Genomic DNA, 17034 nt, shown 5'->3' on the forward strand with positions numbered 1-17034 from the left:
TCCTCACATCACTTTCTGGCATTGTGCTTTTTTTTTCAAGGGACGGGAAGAGAGAAAATTGTCGTCTTGCACTTTACTGACGTGGTATATTTTGTGTCAGGTAACGTGTCAAACTTCACCTTGTCCCCAAACGTGCATATATCGGCTACGCTAGCTCTGAGACGAAGAGAGAGCATTGCCGAATGGCTAGGCCAAGTCGTGCGACCATAGCTTGATCAAAGAGGGTTCCTGTTGTAGTTTGTCGGTGTTTTGCGGTGTGGTTCCACCCTGACAATTTTCTTGCAGTGTTTGTTGCGATGCATATGTCCGGCATGTTCCTATTACTTTTCGCCAACTTAGTCGGGGTATTCTGACGCGAATGATATTATCTTTTTTTGGACATGTGAGTTGCTATTGAAGTGTCAGTTTTCCCTCTCGAGTTTGTGAATGTTAGTTACTGGTCCTGTTCTCTTTTCCTAAAGAAGGGAGAATGCATTGTGTTTCGTTTTCGGTTTTGATGTCAATTGTACCATTAGGTGAGTAACCGTGACGCCAGCTAGAGTAAAAATGTGATGTGGCTGAATAAAAGCCCCTCTCTGGCTTGACTATTCAACTCTTGCGTAGCTATCCTGCTTCGCCCCTTGGGGGCTGTCACTGACGCCACACCACCGTTATTTTCTAGGGGATGACTCCTTGGCCAATCGCTGGGGTATGTGATCTTTTCCAGAACCACCACAAAGCCAACAGCAGAGAGTAGAACAAGCGCCATCGTCACCACGAGCCAGAAGCTTCCAGTCTCCCTTTTCCCAAGCCCACCGTGCCCTGGTCACAGCCTTCCAACCTTTCGCCGAGACGACCACTAACCCTGCAGCGATGGGTGCGTACATCAGCGTGGTCCCATTTTTTGTTGAAGTACAAAATACTTCGTTGTTCACTCGCTTTTCCGTCCGCCCGCGGGATAACTGCTGCTTAGATTCGGCGAACCGACATCGCCATGAATTAGGCTAATGATGGGGGTTCCAAACTTCTGAGTGAAAAAATAACGCTGCCCGCGATATCCTGCTAGGCGAGACCCAGAAAAGGGGTGCAATGCCCCTTTCTAAATTTTGGATGTTGTCCAAGCACGATTTTGGCCTCTTCCGTGCTCCCCTTCCTTAAGCAAACGCGAAATCATGAGGGGCTCGCATCCCGCACAGTATTTGTTTATTTATTCATTTACAGTATACTTCCAGCTTATCTTAAGACGCCCTAGGCAGGAGAGGACAAACATAATCGATAAAAAGGGTATCAGCAGTTGTTTTACACAGCTGTTCGAAATAACGCCCACAGAGCAAACAAAGGAACACATTTTTTTTGTGCGGCCAAGCAAAGGAGCAATAAAGACCGCAACAACTTGGTACCTAAAAGGCGACAACTTTGTCGCTTGGTCTAACATGAAATCAACACACAGAGCTCACTGGCATGGAACAGCTGGGAAATGCCAATTAATATTATTTAGAACAAACCATTAGACAACAACCAAACTTCTGTTCTGTTTTTGGTGCAGGGTTTGATGAACACAGCTGAAGGACGGGCATGCCCCAAAGGTGTTTTTTGAAGCAAAGTACTAACAAGAAACACAACTCGCCTACATATATACACAGCTGCGTGGATATATGCCTAGTTTCTCTCTGAACCACGCGTGTTATTATAACTGCGTGCCGGCATTCTATAAGGTATCTCTATCTTTTTATGGGCACTTGTCGTAGGTATGGACTAAACCAAATATTTTGGAAGACCACGTAGCTTGAAATCTCACCGTTCTTTTACTACAGCTAGTTCTCCTTAACAACAAAATGAGGAATGCAATTTGGAGCACATTCACTCTCCCCTTCTTACCCGATCACTTGCGAGGGTGCATACGTCGCCTGTAGTGGAGTGTTTGCGCACCATATGCCAGACACGAGAGCTGTGGTGTAACGCGCGGCTCAGTGTGCTTCAATTGCCCCTTGCTAAAAAATAACAAACATGAGGTCAAAAAATGCCTCTCGCTATATACATTCGGACGTGTTGGGCACAGTGAGGCTCGAGGCCTAGGTATTGTGCTGTATATAAACGGAATTGGCGGCGCCAGAGGCCTCGTTGCGGCCCTGTTAGTGCGGCGGGTGCGTTTGTGTTGTGGCGAAACTTTTGCAAAGGGGTCTCCAGTGGCCACCGTAGTCGGGCTGTGTGGCCTTTTGTTATCAGATGCATTGAACAGTAAGTTTTCTACCTATCGGAGTGGCTTTTCTTCCTTGGAGAGAGGAGTTCCTCATTTACTGGTGATGTGTTTTTGTTTCTGCGAAGAAAGGGACTTTGAAACCAGTGCGGCACACATGCTTCTTCTTTGCAACTTGTATGCTAGTTTATTTTGTGTATAGTTTTATATGTGGTTCCATAGTCATACACACGCGCTCCTCCTGTGGTACCCGGTTCACTTGATTGTGCTGACCATTGACAGTCTGTGTATATCTCTCTAGGCATTGTAAATGAATGTTCTGTGTCCTGTGTTTCGAGTTTTTGTGGGTAAAGTTTTGCATTTTTGAAATGACACACAGACAGACACACCACATTTTCTCAGTTAAAAAGACCAAATAAGGAAAACATATTGAAGAATAGGAAGTAGTGATGTTATCTAGCTAGCTTGTTTATTCTCGCTGCTTTCTGTCCCCAAGGGAGGAGGGAGGCTACATACAGAAGCCGCCGCTTTTGGTTTCAATCAGTATAGCATCGCTTTTTTTCTGAGAAAGGGATTCTGTTTCGTTATTTTTTCGGTTTCGTTATTTGCTTTGGTTTAGTGCCGTCTTTCTCACATGTGACTGAAATATAAAGGGTTTACTCACGCAAAAAATGTTGTATTCATAATGATGCATTTTTTGGCGTCAAACCTGCTCCGTGAGTACTTGATACCACGAGTTCTCTACAATCCCGATCAATAGAAACTGCGCTAAAGAACAAGAAAGTAATAAAACTGGCGATATTGAGTCTTCACAATGCCGAAGTGTTCATCCGTTTTTTTTTGGGTCGGACGCCGGAATCAACTTGCAAGCTTCGACGCTTTATGCGAAGCTTTCAAAGTTACGCCCAGGAACCTCTACTATAGCGACTGCATTTGATATTTACCCCACATATTTTGTGTTCTTGGTTTCAGGATTTCAGCCTGCTTAGATGTTTAAATTTTAGTCATCTCAGCGAGAGCGCTCTAGTGGCGCTTTAAAGAAGTGTTAAATAATTAGGCACACTCCCCCTTTTGATCACATAAACGTTGTACTCAGAGAATGTACCACCAAAATTCCATGTCTCCAGCTCGAGCAGAGCCGGCTAGGCGGTAATTAATCGTTACCTCAGGCAATCACTTCGGGTCATTCAATTGTTGGGTACCTGTAAATTTATCCAACCTTTTGGCTTGTTGATCATTTGGCCAATATTTGAATATTTGGCATTTTCACGCACGTGGGGTTAGTGAAAATGTTTAACTAATCGAGAGGTTCGATAAAGTACTTCCTCTCTCTGTAGTTCTTCTGGCGCGGGAAAGGGGAGTGAGAAAATCCAACGATACTTTTTAGCTTCAAATAATCGCACAAATATTTGCTAGTTTCATGCTTATTTAAGCTATCTCCTACTTTTACCTTTAAGGCGTGCTTTACATCTTTCCAACCAGATTAATTTTCCAGACATTTGTTAGTGTTGATTTTATGTGTAGGTCACTCCCGGGGCAAAATACCTGTAAAAAAGTAAATCCATATAATTACTTCAGTAATAAAGCGCACATAGAAACGTCCTTTACATGAAGTAAAACGAGGCATAATGTAAAAATGATACCACGTGGAACGCTGCAGTGTTTCTGACCAATGCTTGGATTTCTCGTGGTCAATGGCCGTGTTGTTACAAAGGGCCTATAAATAGACACAGTTTTATTATATAGTTGTAAACAGAATACCCGCATCTTCTCAACAGCGTAAAGAGTATGCTGGTATCTTCACAGCATGTAAAATGACGCCCGTTGGGTCCATCTGGCGTTTTTTGTACATGCTGTGAAGCGTTTTTGTAGCACCAACTCCGTCATTCAAAGGCTCATTTTTTTCCAGAGCCTTCCGAATCCAGTGCTGATGAACCTGACGGTAAGTATGTCCATGTCTCGTACAATTTTACCATTTGAACTTACTAAAAAAAGCAGCCGAAATCTCACACTTTTCTGACTGACCTATTACATCACACCCAAATAAAAACCTTCCCGAAAACGCAAGAAGGTTAGAAAGACAATATAGCAAATTTGTTGATGAGATAGGCCTAGTTCTAGAGAAGGCAACTATTGTCTGCGATAGCTTGGCAACGACTGGCTGTCTATGTTTAAGTCACCTGTGTGAGCTAAGGTACCTTGTCCGAACTGACCGCTGAAGTCCTCCGCAGCTAAAAGTAGGGATCGGAAGTAGGGTGGAGTGTGGAGTTCATCGGCATGCAATACTTTCGTCATAACGGTGGGGACATTGAGTATAGAGGGAACCATTTTAGGTGGTAAATATTAAACTACTATTGATGAGATGCCGGTATTAGCCTCGATTCAAAGCAATTATTACCTTCATTTTGGGGGATTCGCCAGAAATTTTGTGGAAGGCTGCAGAGAGTTTATCTGTACCTCGCAGTAGTCTTTGTGTACAAGCCTAGCGGGAGAGTTTAATCCAGCTGGGGTGGAGGTTTGGCATCCTCGGCAAGGACTGGGTATTCACAAGTCATACACCGCTACGCCTAACAGTCAAGATGGTTGAACGCGAGGCTTTCTCGTGATGAATTCCTCGGTTGCCCAATCCCACATTGCGAGTATTTGCTGCTCGGGAGGTACCAGCCACCTTGTGCAGTAACCACGAAAACTTGTGTATGCACCCGATAGGCCTAACGTTTGGATTTGGGGTATACAGAGTTAGTCGGTGCATGCTACACTGTGTACAGTACTGTGACTATTTTAGAAGTGGGTGCCTGTTGAAGGTGTTCAGCCTCAAAAATGAGAGATTATGCCTAACTCCCCAAACATCACTCTGCAATCTTTGGTCTTACAGACTGCGGTTAGCAGCCTTACCGTATGCACAGCAACGTAATTCTATTCGGACGTAGATACACGCGTAACAGCTGTAGAGGTGTAGCTCAGAATATGACGTTACCGCCATGTGTGCCACTGTGTTGCGCGCATGGATCCCCTGCTCCCTCTGCTGCACATCAACCTTTGGCAGAGCTAATGAAGCTACCGTGGAACTTCGTAGGGATTTGTTTTATTTCTGTACACTTTCCGACGATCGTTATCATCGTCAGTGAAAGTTTGCTTTTCTGCAGTGCGTTTTCGCATACGCGCACTCTCACTGAGAACCTAACAGCTTCGCTTCCTTATCGTGGGCGTCGGAGGGCACCGCAGTATTGTGAATGCGTGTTCTGGATTCTGTACGACGCGAATGTCAGCGCGGTTGAATGGTCAAGTAAATGCAATGGTATAGCGCACAGGTGAGCCTAATCCGGTAGATTATACAGGAAGTAAGATAACCGATGAATGCACTGCTAAATGGCGGGATGCGTCTACTAGTATACTGGCGTTTCCCATGGTGACATCGGTGAATCCTAACGGAGTACTCATTGCATATGCCAGCATGCCTAACAATAAAACGAGAGCAAGACAAATCTACCACACTGATTTACAGTTAGAACTTTGTCTAGATCACCACATCAAGCTCCTACTCACCAATCAGATGCGCTGGCGATGGATGGAAAAAGTTTCGACCCTATATATTCGAACGCATTCTCGTCACCCTCGCGCTCTCCAAAAACCTGGCGGCTGGCATCGAAATGAAGGAAAATGAAAAATAATGGTTGTTGATTCGTCTTTTATAAAAATCCGCAGAAATTAGAGTGAAATGTACTTTCACAGGAGCAGGTAAATGTTCATTATGCATCGATACGAAACAGCAATTGCTGTTTATATTTCGTCGATATGGCACCTTATGTATATAAGGGTGTATATTTGGGCTAGCGTGCTTTAAGACCCAATTCCACGATCCTCGACGTACATTGGGTGTATGAATGCGTTCCTACATTGGCGAAGAACGTTGTGAAGATCTGTTTCGAACCTTTTTGGAGTGCCGTAGGGACCACAATAATGTTGTTTCTAACATCACGATCAATTTAAGATGTATCGCATACAGCGACCAACAGTCGTGATTTCCATAAGTTTCACTGCAGATTTTGTCAGAGTCAGGATAGTTCTCGATTTTTGTCATGTCTTAGTTTGTATAAACTGTGACAAAAATGTTGCAGCCAGTATGACGAGCGACTGAACTTCGCCCTGTTATAGTTGTGCGTTTTCGAACCACGACCACAAGTATGTCTAAGCACCTTAACCCTGATGTGAAGGTTCCAATTGACGTGGTTTAATTTAATATGCGACGTTTTGAAGCAAGCGCACGTAAACACGGACACTAAGAAAAGAAACACCAAACCAAAGCGCTTAAGTTTCTGATTGTTGTAGCTCTATGGTGTTCGAATTAGGCAATAAACATGAACAGGGCCAAAGGAAGCTTCTCTTTGCCCGTGTGTTCCCAGACTGAGCGGACGAAAAGAACGAAGGCTAGTTCACCATTTGCAGAGGCCCTGTGATGTTTTACTATAAATGCTGTTGATTTTTCTAACCTAACTCTTTAGAGAAGTCTGTCTTGGTAGATCAGATGGAGCACTTTGACATTTTCGAACCAAGTACCGAAAATACAACGAAGACAAGACACAAAAAGGGAACACACCAGATGGCTAGTCCCGTGAGTGTGTTGACTTTTATTTGTCTGTTGTCCTCCATTTAGTTTCGCTATTTTTTTACAACATCACATTGCTGCTCAGCCCTCACGCACTTCGATTCGTTGTCTCCCAGACGATGAACAGGAATACGTTCCCGTTTTACAAACATACAGCTCCGGATCCAAGACGCGGCTTCTTTTGCAAAAGAACGTCGGTGTGCCTTCCACCCAATAAAAACAAGAACAGAATCTTGCTAGTTGGGCGGGCATTTAAACTATCAAAATCGTTGCGATTTCGTGGTTGCCGAAGGTCTTAACAATGATAAAGGAATTTTGTAGGTAGCACTGAGGTCAACAAAGCGGTGATTATTTACTGATTAGCACGGATGTAGTGGAGCGGCTTGTAAGCTTTACGCAGTCCACACAAAAAAAGGTTTTTGATTAAGGAAGCCCATGCCTGCAGAAGTTTGACTTCGGCACTGTATGCAATAGTGAATGTAACCTATAGGTCATATCGGCTTTCTGTTTGTACGTTTCACCTATATTCGTGTACCATCACCACGCTTTCTTTGCGCCTTTCAGATGCTACAAGTGGCGAGTAAGCATTGCCTGTTGCTAAGTGCTGTGGTGTTTCCATAATCACCGTTCGTTGTTAGACTACAATTTCAAAGTTGCTGCGGTTTAATGAATGATTGTTACGGACAACGGCGGCAGTGTGACGCTGTCTGACGAGTATATTCGTGTAAAAAGATGAAAAAGGAAAGCGTACGCCTTTTTTGCACCAGGAACAGGACACTTTAAGCAGAAGAGTGGCCTTTCTGTGCTGAATCTTCGAGCCACAACCTGCGAATTCGCACCGTTAGCGTAAAGATATCCCATGGCGTGAAGACATTTGTCGTTAGTTATTGTTAGCGTTTTTACCAAGCTGTACGTGGTAATGTTTAAAAGAGGTCATGCAAGGATTATGTTTAATGCCATGTGGTCATCATCACCAGCCTATCTACGCGCACTGCAGGGCAAAGGCCTCTCCTATTATTCTTCAATTACCCTGGTCCCGTGCTAACTGCGAGCAATTGATCCCCGCCAACTTCTTGATATTTTCTTCATATCTAGTTTTCTGCCCGTCCCTGTAACGGCTGCCTTCTCTAGGGATCCATGCTGTTACCAATAATGACCAAGGGTTATCTTGCCTTCGCAATTAATGCTTTGTCCCCGTTCATTTCATCTTAATTTCTACTAAAATGCCCTTAACACGCGTTTTTTTCCCTGACCCACTCCGCTCCCTTCTCATCCCTGAATGTTACACCTATCTTCTTCCGTTCCATTGCCCGCTGAGTCGTTCTCAATTTAGGTTGTACCCTCTTAGTGAGCCCCCACGTTTGTGCCGCGTAGGTAAGATGCTGATATACACTTTCTTCTTAAGGAACAATTGCAGGCTGCCATTCATTATCTGAGAATGCCTGCCATATGGCCTCCACCTCATTCTTATTCTTCTAATATCTCTGCCTCATGGTTCGTAACCGGGGTCACAACGTGACCTAAGTATTCATATTCCCTTACCACTTCCACTGCCTCGCCATTTATCTGAAATCGCTGTGCCGTCGCGACGTTATTGATCATTACTATGGTTGTATACATATTATTTTTAAGCCCAAGGTTATAATCTGTTTGTCCAATGCGGAAAGCATGCTTTACAATTCAACGGCCGAGGTACTTAGCAAGGCAACGTCATCAGCAAGCCTGAGGCTACTGAATTATTCTCCATTATCCCTTACTCCTACCTGTTCCCCATCCAATGTTATGAATACTTCTTTTAAACACAATGTGCATAACATTGGGGAGATTTTGTCTCCTTGTCTGACGGCCTTTCTTATAGATATTTTACTGGTCTTCTTATAGAGGTTGATGGTAGCTGTGGACCCATTGCAGATATCCCTTTGTATTCTTACATAATGATCATGTACACCCTGGTTCAGTAATGCCTGAATAACTGCTCATGTTTCGACCGAGTCGAATGCCTTCTCAATATATACGGGCTATATATAGGGCTTCAGTATACTGCGCGGACTTGTTTATCACTTGGTTGATGTTGTGAATATGGTCTGTTGTTAAATAGCCTTTATGAAACCCTGCGTGTTCATTAGGTTGACTGAAATTTAAGGTGGCAGAAATTTTGTTAGCGATTACCTTGGTAAATATCTCTTAAACCTCTGACAGTAAGCTGATCGGCCTGTAATTTTTCAAGTCATTCATATCACCTTTGTTATGTATTACGTTGATGTTCGCGTTCTTCCAAGATTCCGGTACACTTGCGGTCATTAGGCATTGCGTTTACAGGTTTTCCAGTTTTCTGTCATCCTTCAACAGGTCTGCTGTTATCTGATCCTCACCAGGTGCTTTGTCCCCTTTCATTTCTGTCAAAGCCTTCCTTACTTCTTCTGTCGTTATTGGTGCGATGTATACCTCCTCTGAACTACTTTCTCGTTCGTCATTATCGTGGTTGTCACGGCTACTGTGCAAATCCTTTTAGTGCTCCTTGCCTACTGTGAATATTTTCTCCCTATTTGTGATGACATTGCCTTGCTTGTCTTTAAGTTTTTACATCTGATTTTTACCCGCGCCAAGACGCCTCTTCACTGCTTTCAGGCTACCTCCGTTCTTTACAGCGTATTGGATCCTCTCCATAATATAGTTCCGTATGTTAGCTGTGTTCCGCTTGTTAAGTCCAAAAGCTCCTCTAGTTCTTTTCTGTCAGCTGCGGTGGAGATTGTCATGGCTTGCCGCTTTCTAATTAGATCCTGGGAAAGTTTGCCAGTATTCTGTCTAGCCATCATGCCCCCGACTTCTACTGTACACTCCGTGATAGTGCGTGGAAGGTTGTCGCTGGCTTCTTGTGTCGTAAGCTCTGCTTGCTCGGTAAGAGCAGAATATTGGTTCTGCAGCGTGATCCTGAATTATTTTTCTTTACGTCTTACTCTTAGCTAATTTTTCGGCTTCTTTACTAGTAGGGTTTCAGGGTCCCTCCTAAATGCTGGCCTAATTCGAGATCTTACCATGCGGTGGTCACAAAAACTTACCCTTCAGAGCATTTCAACATCCTTCAAACGCCAGGGTTATCGCATAGTAGGAAGTCTTTTTTTATGATCCCCATTTGGCATCCTCCACGTTCACTTCCGGCTCTCCCGTTTACAGAAGACGGTGGTCATTATGCGTAGGTTATTCCGTTCTGCAAACGCAATTAGTAGGTCCCCTCTGCTTCTTCTACAGCCCACACCATCGTTACCAACTGCATTGTCCCCAGCCTGATTCTTGTCTACTTTAGCATTTACTCTCCCATAACTACGGTATACTAGATTTTTACTTTAGCCATTGCCAATGCGACATCTTCATAATAGTGTTCCACTACCTGGTCGTCATGGCTGGATGTGGGCGCGTAGCCCTGTACTATCTTGAGTTTGTACCTCTTATTGAGCCTAATTACAAGACCTGCTACCCTTTCGTAATGCTATTGTGCTCTTTTATGTTGCCAGCTATACAATTATTGACTAGAAATCCCACTCCCAGTTCTGTTCTGTCCACTAGACCACGGTGACATAGGAGGTGTCCATTTTTTAGTACTGTAAAGGCTTCACCTGCCCTACTAACCTCACTAATCCTTATGAAATCCCATTTATTGCCCTCTTTTTTTCTAAATAACACCTCTAGCCTCGCTTCGCTAGATAAATTTCTCGTGTTAAACGTTGCGAGGTTCAGATTACAATGGCGGCATGTCCAGGTCCAGGCATTCTTAGCACCCTCTGATGCTTCACTTGTTTGACCGCCGCCACGGTCAGTTGCTTCGCAGCCACTGGTAACTGAGGTCCGTGGGTAATTGGCATTTTCACGGGAGGTTGTGGCCTTTTCTACACCAGGGTGACCAATCCTGCTCTGGTGAGAGAGTGCATTACCGGCAATGGTCTCCGGGGTCAGGCCGTATCGCAAGCCGCATTGTGCAATTCAATCATTACGCGGATTTTTTTTTAGTTCGGTGGGAATTATCCGGCACCGGTATTCCAGCCGCGGTCCTTCTACACACTCGGCGGATGTTCTGGCTCTAAGCCGCCACTGCACCCTCTTAATGTCTAGTATAAGATATGAGATTGTTTAGAGAAATGTCGTGGAACAGCCTTGTTTGACCACACGCGAAATTTTATATTCCACGGGCGTCTTCAATATCATAAGGAACTGATGATGTATCTCGCTTTATGAGTTCCCTCGCCATGTGGTCGCAGCTTTGTGCACCATTGGGATTTTATCAAATTTTGGTTATACGTGGCCTGTACGGGCAGGTGTTTGAATAATAAAGTCAAGTAACACCACCATAAATACATAAAAGCTAATTGCAGCCACTTTGGTGTTCATTGTCGGTATCTTTGGTTACAAACCAAAAATTTAACCAAACGACGTTGCACATAAAGCCCGACAAAATGACAAGACAAAATTTGCAAATACGAGAAATTGAAACCAAGAATTACAAAAGGATGTTGTGTTTACCCAGCGAAACCTCAACCTGTGGCGCGGTTTTTTCGCTCCCTCTGATGCGCCATTTTCATTTTCCGGTGCAGGTTGATGCACGAGCGTTGCTCATTGTCCCTTACTTCGAACTCCTCGCTAACTCGATTGTTTTGCGCATGAGAAGCGAGTCCTGCAGAAGGAGTATTTCTCGCGAACAAGACTTTCCGATTTACATTTAGTCCTATAAAGCTTCGCTTCAAGAAGCATATATTATTACACGCCAATGAAGAGAGATAACTTCAGCCTCGATCGCTCGAATGGAAAGCAAAATTGCATTTCCCAATGTATAGAAATATTGCGTCCCCTATGCCATGACGCTTTTTTGTTTGTGTTTTGTTCATTAGCATGAAAGGCATATAAATATCGACGCAGGAACAATAAACACTACTTCTTAGTCTTCGTTGTGGTACTGCTGGGGCATCGCTTTACTACGGCGTCTTCTCTGGGGTGTTAAAACCACGACGTTTTAGCACCAACCTACTCAAGCTTGGACATTCAGCTAAACAAGAGAAAGAAATCACAAAGGTCCAATTCTTTCAGCGGTACCCTCCAAAAATAACGGCTTAACACAATAAACATAAACAAATAAAACCAAAGGTATACCTTATTATCCACTCCCTTGTGTTTAAAGGCAATTTCGAAACTTGAAAAAAAGAGAATCAAGAAAAACTGGTCAGCGCACCAAACATCGAACGCCTGTCATCTGTACCGCAATACATAATTTTGGAAGTTGGTATATTCGGTGATTATATTAGCATACCTGAAGCTTATCTTCCGCTTACAATAAAGATGTCACGAACGAGAAAAAATGAAAACGTTGTGTTCCATTAATTGCTGTGAAGGCGGTTGGACTGCGGAGCTGCAAACGACACGCACAACGATTACCCGAGTACCGTCGCTTGAACTTACACACGTGGGCCTACATACACTGAAGCCAGGGACTTTCGCAGCCGTTGCGAGGCTGTCGTATGGGCAGATGACAGAACGCAGCAACGACGGCAGAAAAAACGACGCGCGTCTGGCGAAGGGTGAGAAACACGGTTGCACGTGCGTCTATGGCGTCATCTCTCACTGCCTCCACCATACTCTTTTTATGTGCGTCGTTTCCAAGAAGCGCCCTCTCCAGGCTGATAAGCTGTTTAGTTCACCGCTAATCCAAGCCACGGGAGCGCAGTTATTGTACACTGTACAGATTGCACTTCACACGATGGCTTTCAAAGAGCGCAGGTGAGAGAGCCGCAGCTATCCTCGTTAAACAAACCACCCGTCTCCCAGTTTCCTCGCGTGGGCGTAGCTAAGTCGGTAAGACAACGAGCTGGCGCTCTGTTTTGCTCTTCGGGGCGAGTTCGATTTCTGGTGGTACCAATAGTAACCTGGGAGTTTTCAGCAAACGCGCACACAAACATTTCCTCGGCTGGTAGAGGTACACTGCTTCGTAGTAAAAAGCGCATAAAATCCCAAAGGTTTCTGTTAAGCTGCATCACACCGGTAGCGTCCGCACAGAAGTGCACTGGAGCCCTTTCTTCGATAACACAACGTCCACGCGGTGAGGAAGAGGGAGGCGTATATCTAAGGGACGCTTGCCTATAAAGGCTAAGCCGAGGGCATGCTGCCCTGTCTCGCTTGCGTAGTTCCTCTCGGTTAACTTGCACAAATGACGGAGCATTCACGGAAACGTTTTGTTCCGTCGGACTGCAGGCCCACCAGGTGGAAGTGGGAGATACGCGTCCTCGTCCTGGTCACCGCCATGGTCTTTGGCGGCTTGATCTTCATTGGTGTCCTTGCAATTCTCGTTGGAACAGGTGAGGACACGACGTATACGCTTTGCTCACTTTGCCATGACATCTTTGCGCAGGCCTAAAAACAAAAGAAGAGGTAAACAGACTACAAGCCATTCTCCTCTATAAAGGTAGAAGACCAGCGTTGCTTTTCAGCAGACAACATAGAGGTGACACAAAATTTCGGATGAAGGAATAGAAAGTTCTGTTTGTCTTATGTGCTGATGGTGGTAACTTTTAAGAAAGTCACGTAGAGGTACTAAAGTCTTCCGCTGAGCAAATGAGGGTAAGTTAGGGCCTTTGTAACTCGGTGGCATCACGAGACGAGTTAGGGGGAGATTATGGAGCAAAAAATCACGGGAATATGCGAAAGCTGCTACAGTGACAGGTTCGGTGTTTCTGGACTGATAAACATTATGGTGACAATGAGGCGGTACGGTGGGTCCGAAGAGTACAAACAGGTTCATTTCTGTAGTGCGGCGGGTGCAGCAATGACGGTAGTCTTGTTAACATAGACTTCAGCGAGGCAGGCAAATTAAACAGGTAGCCCGGCGGAGTCTTTTCAACGAGTGCTTTGAGACAACAAGGGCACAATCCGGAAAGGCTGTGTTTCAACGCATGCAGAATGTATGACGCCACGTGTCTTAAAAAATCTTTTAAACTTTGTTGTGACAATTTTTTTTGTAATTTATTTTGTTCATAAATGTCGTGTGGCTATGGTGTGGCTAACGCGGTATTGTTGCGGTAATTGGTGAGAAATCAGGTGGTGGCGCTTTTAGGCGCTCCGAATGATGCTGCGCTGAGGCGGCTCTTCTCTGCTCTCAGTAGAAAGAAAGGCGGAGAAAAATTCTAGATTGGGGGAAAGGATCATAAAGGAGAGAGAAATGTTTATAAAAAAGAAAGACCTGCAAGAAATAAAATGGCAAGTGGGGAGAGATGTGTAGGAGCGGCGCGAGAGAGAAATATTATAGAGCAATATCTGTAAACTAGACATATTTAGTCACAGCGGTGATTTCGCCATTTTTTATGTATTCTGTGTTGGAAGCTATGACGTTCTACCATCTTGCGTGTTGTTTTTTACGTGCTTGTTTTTGTGTGTGTGTTATAAATTTGCACGATTTAGTCTCTACGGCAGAACCCCTTCTGTTCAAATTTTCTTTTCTGGCTACTCTGAAAATGACGCTTTTCTGGCCGCGTAACCTCTATAAGGCAAACCCTCGTCGTGCTTCAATTTCCTTCAGGCTCGGATGATCTAACAACGTCGTATGGTGGTACCTCCAAGAATACAACACGAAAACTAGAAGTGGGGTTCTCTGAAGTAACGCCGAAGCCGAAGCCGACCTCTGGCCGTGCGCCACGTGCCACGACGCCAAACCTGCCCCCGCAGACGACGCAACGTGAGTTCTCTGTGTCTCGTGGCAACACGTTTCGTTTCCAAAAAAAGGGAAACGAAAGAACGGAAACGAAATGAAAGACGCTATCCCTGAAAGGTAAAGAGAAGGAGTTTTCAATGCACAAACTATTAGCACAAGTGCATCGTTACTGACCGCGCTGCAGCGTACCTTGACAGCAGCGGTGCAGGGCAGCGTATTGAGAATCGCGGGCGGTAAAAGGGCGAAATATATTTGTAATTTTCAGAGACACTTCCGTCTTACGGGCTCTTACAGCAGTCGGCAAGTACTTTATAATCTACACTCATCCACACCACAAGTTAAATACCAAAAACAAGAGTAATAGAGTCGAACTTCGTTTTAACGAAGCATATGGGGAAAGTAATTTATTTATATCCGATATTCATTGTAAGAGCAGTGCTAAAATCGGTTCAAACCAATTGGTGATCCGGGTAACTACAGAAATCGCCGATACATAAGCGCATAATTTTAATCTTAAACCTGCTATAAACAAGTTACCATTATATTCTTGTGGCATTTCAAGCTAGATGAACCGCACATGAGACGTAAAATTCTAGAAAACAAATTTAAGCTGAAGGAACAGGTCTGCGTTACTATTTTGTTAGGAAGCGTTAATTTGTCCGGTGGCTATTTACAGCACGAGTAGAGCTTTCCAGTGTCCCTGAAGAAAGGGGCCTTCTGTACCTCTGCAATTTCGGACGCAGGGCGTTTTACAAAGTAGCTTCTCAGCCTACTGGTAGCATATTTATTCGTTATATCCAATAGTGCTCCTGCCTCTCAGAGTTTAACTTTGGTTTTAGAAGAATATTTGTCAATAAAATGAAGTGTAAGTAACCAAAGTTTGCACTTAGTTCGCTAGAGCCGAGAATGTGCTATATCAAAGTTTGTTATAACGAAGCTCAACAGTAACAAATCAGTAACTCAGACGTGTGTAGGAATCCTGGAAAGTGTTACAAATCATCTAAGGTACTAGGTTCAGCAAGATCTGGCGGGTGAAAGCTGTGCCAGTGCACCATATTTAGATGACACCACAAAAAATACCCCCTTCGCAATGAGAACAAAACCAACAGTGCTAGTTTTCTGGGCAAGGGTTCTTCAAAGATACATCCTGCGTAAGACATCACCATTTATGAGTTTTTGTGGAGCTAGGAGATAGGAAAGGAAGAATCTCTAGTGGCCAGAGGTTGCGACGACGGGGCGAGGCAAAAAACTGCAAATATATTTTGTCAAAATGTTCATAACTATATAAATACTTGCACTGCCTGCCATATTTTTATTTTGTATCAGGTAATTGTAGCTTTTCGAAAAAAAGAAAATTTTGATGGCGTACATACCTTAACTCTTGTCATGCTAGTAAACTAACAAGTTCATAACTATCAGGTTAACTTTTCGTTTCAATGCTTCTGGGGACCAAAACTCTACAAAAAAAATTCTTGCTGAACAAAATTTATCTCTCTAATACGGTTGAATCATGAACGCTTACTGCATTAGTTAAATAGGCCTACGCATGATCGATGCACTGTGACTTTCTTTTAGGAAATTCCAGATAAAATATAGGGCACAAATTTCGTTTCCTCTTGTATAGTTCCTTCAAGGATTTATTCTTCCCCATTTATGCTTTGTAGGGAGTCACAGATTTATTCATGGGATATGCAATACAAATACACCCAGGCGGTTTTCGTTGAACTCGCTCAAGCTTTTAAAGACGATAGTCTTTCTTGGGCTACGTAAACCCAAAAAATGTCGTCTGTCTGAATGCCTGTTTGTCTGTGTGTCTGTCTGTCTGTGACTCGATTGTGCCACCCGGCCAAAGTATGACAGGGCCTGCGCAATATTCTTATACAGTCACAGCGAAATCTACCCGTCTAGATCCAGTGGAATGTTTATACTTGTCAACAGTGTTGAAAAAGAACAAGAGACATTACTCAAAAAAAAGACAACAAATTAATACAGATCTGATATCTGCAGTGTTCCTTTTTAAAAATCATACATGCTTGATTTTTGCGATAGGAAATACTTCATCAACTGAAGAAAAAAGAATTCACTCCGCCGTCACCCGCTGTCACCCGCGGGTAACGGCGAAGCTGCTAATAGCCGCTAGCGCCATTTTAAAAATCAACCGGCAAAAGTTACGAAAGGTTCTCCTAGATAGATAACCTAACAGTGGGAGGGTTTGAGCTAGTTGGTACTCCATAGTGAAAAATTAAAGCGCAACAAATTTAAACACAAGACGAATGACACAGGGACAAGCGCTTATCCCTGTGTCATTCGTCTTGTGTCTAAATTTGTTGCGCTTTAAATTTTCACTCCTAGATAGGTTCCACGTTTTGCTTGGAACGCACGTAGAGAAGGGAAACCTGGTTCTATAACGTTAAAGTAGGCTCCTCGATAGGGCTGCAACTTTGAAGTAGGGCTCCCCGCCGTACGGCAGCGTTGGCATCAACACCCCCGGCCTGGAGCAGTGGAACGCATTAAATATAAACTGTTTTAAGTAAACTTTTGGCGCCTGTACCTAGGGAGGAGCGC

The 17034-nt window shown here is 44.0% G+C and overlaps 1 protein-coding gene across 2 annotated transcripts in view; it reads left to right on the forward strand.

Annotated features, from left to right (window-relative positions):
- Window positions 1–470: 470 nt before the first annotated feature.
- Window positions 471–17034, forward strand: part of LOC144142082 (uncharacterized) — a 78836-nt gene continuing 62272 nt past the window's right edge. For both annotated transcript variants that reach the window (XM_077673505.1, XM_077673506.1), the window contains exons 1-4: window positions 471–856; window positions 4086–4118; window positions 13017–13120; window positions 14338–14493. In XM_077673505.1, the coding sequence (XP_077529631.1) occupies window positions 13066–13120; window positions 14338–14493 (211 nt within the window). In that variant the 5' untranslated portion in view covers window positions 471–856; window positions 4086–4118; window positions 13017–13065. The remainder of the gene's footprint in view (window positions 857–4085; window positions 4119–13016; window positions 13121–14337; window positions 14494–17034) is intronic.

Source organism: Haemaphysalis longicornis, unplaced genomic scaffold, assembly GCF_048455015.1.
Source record: "Haemaphysalis longicornis isolate Haplotype H1 unplaced genomic scaffold, Haemaphysalis longicornis Haplotype H1 scaffold_6, whole genome shotgun sequence".
NCBI lineage: Eukaryota > Metazoa > Arthropoda > Arachnida > Ixodida > Ixodidae > Haemaphysalis > Haemaphysalis longicornis.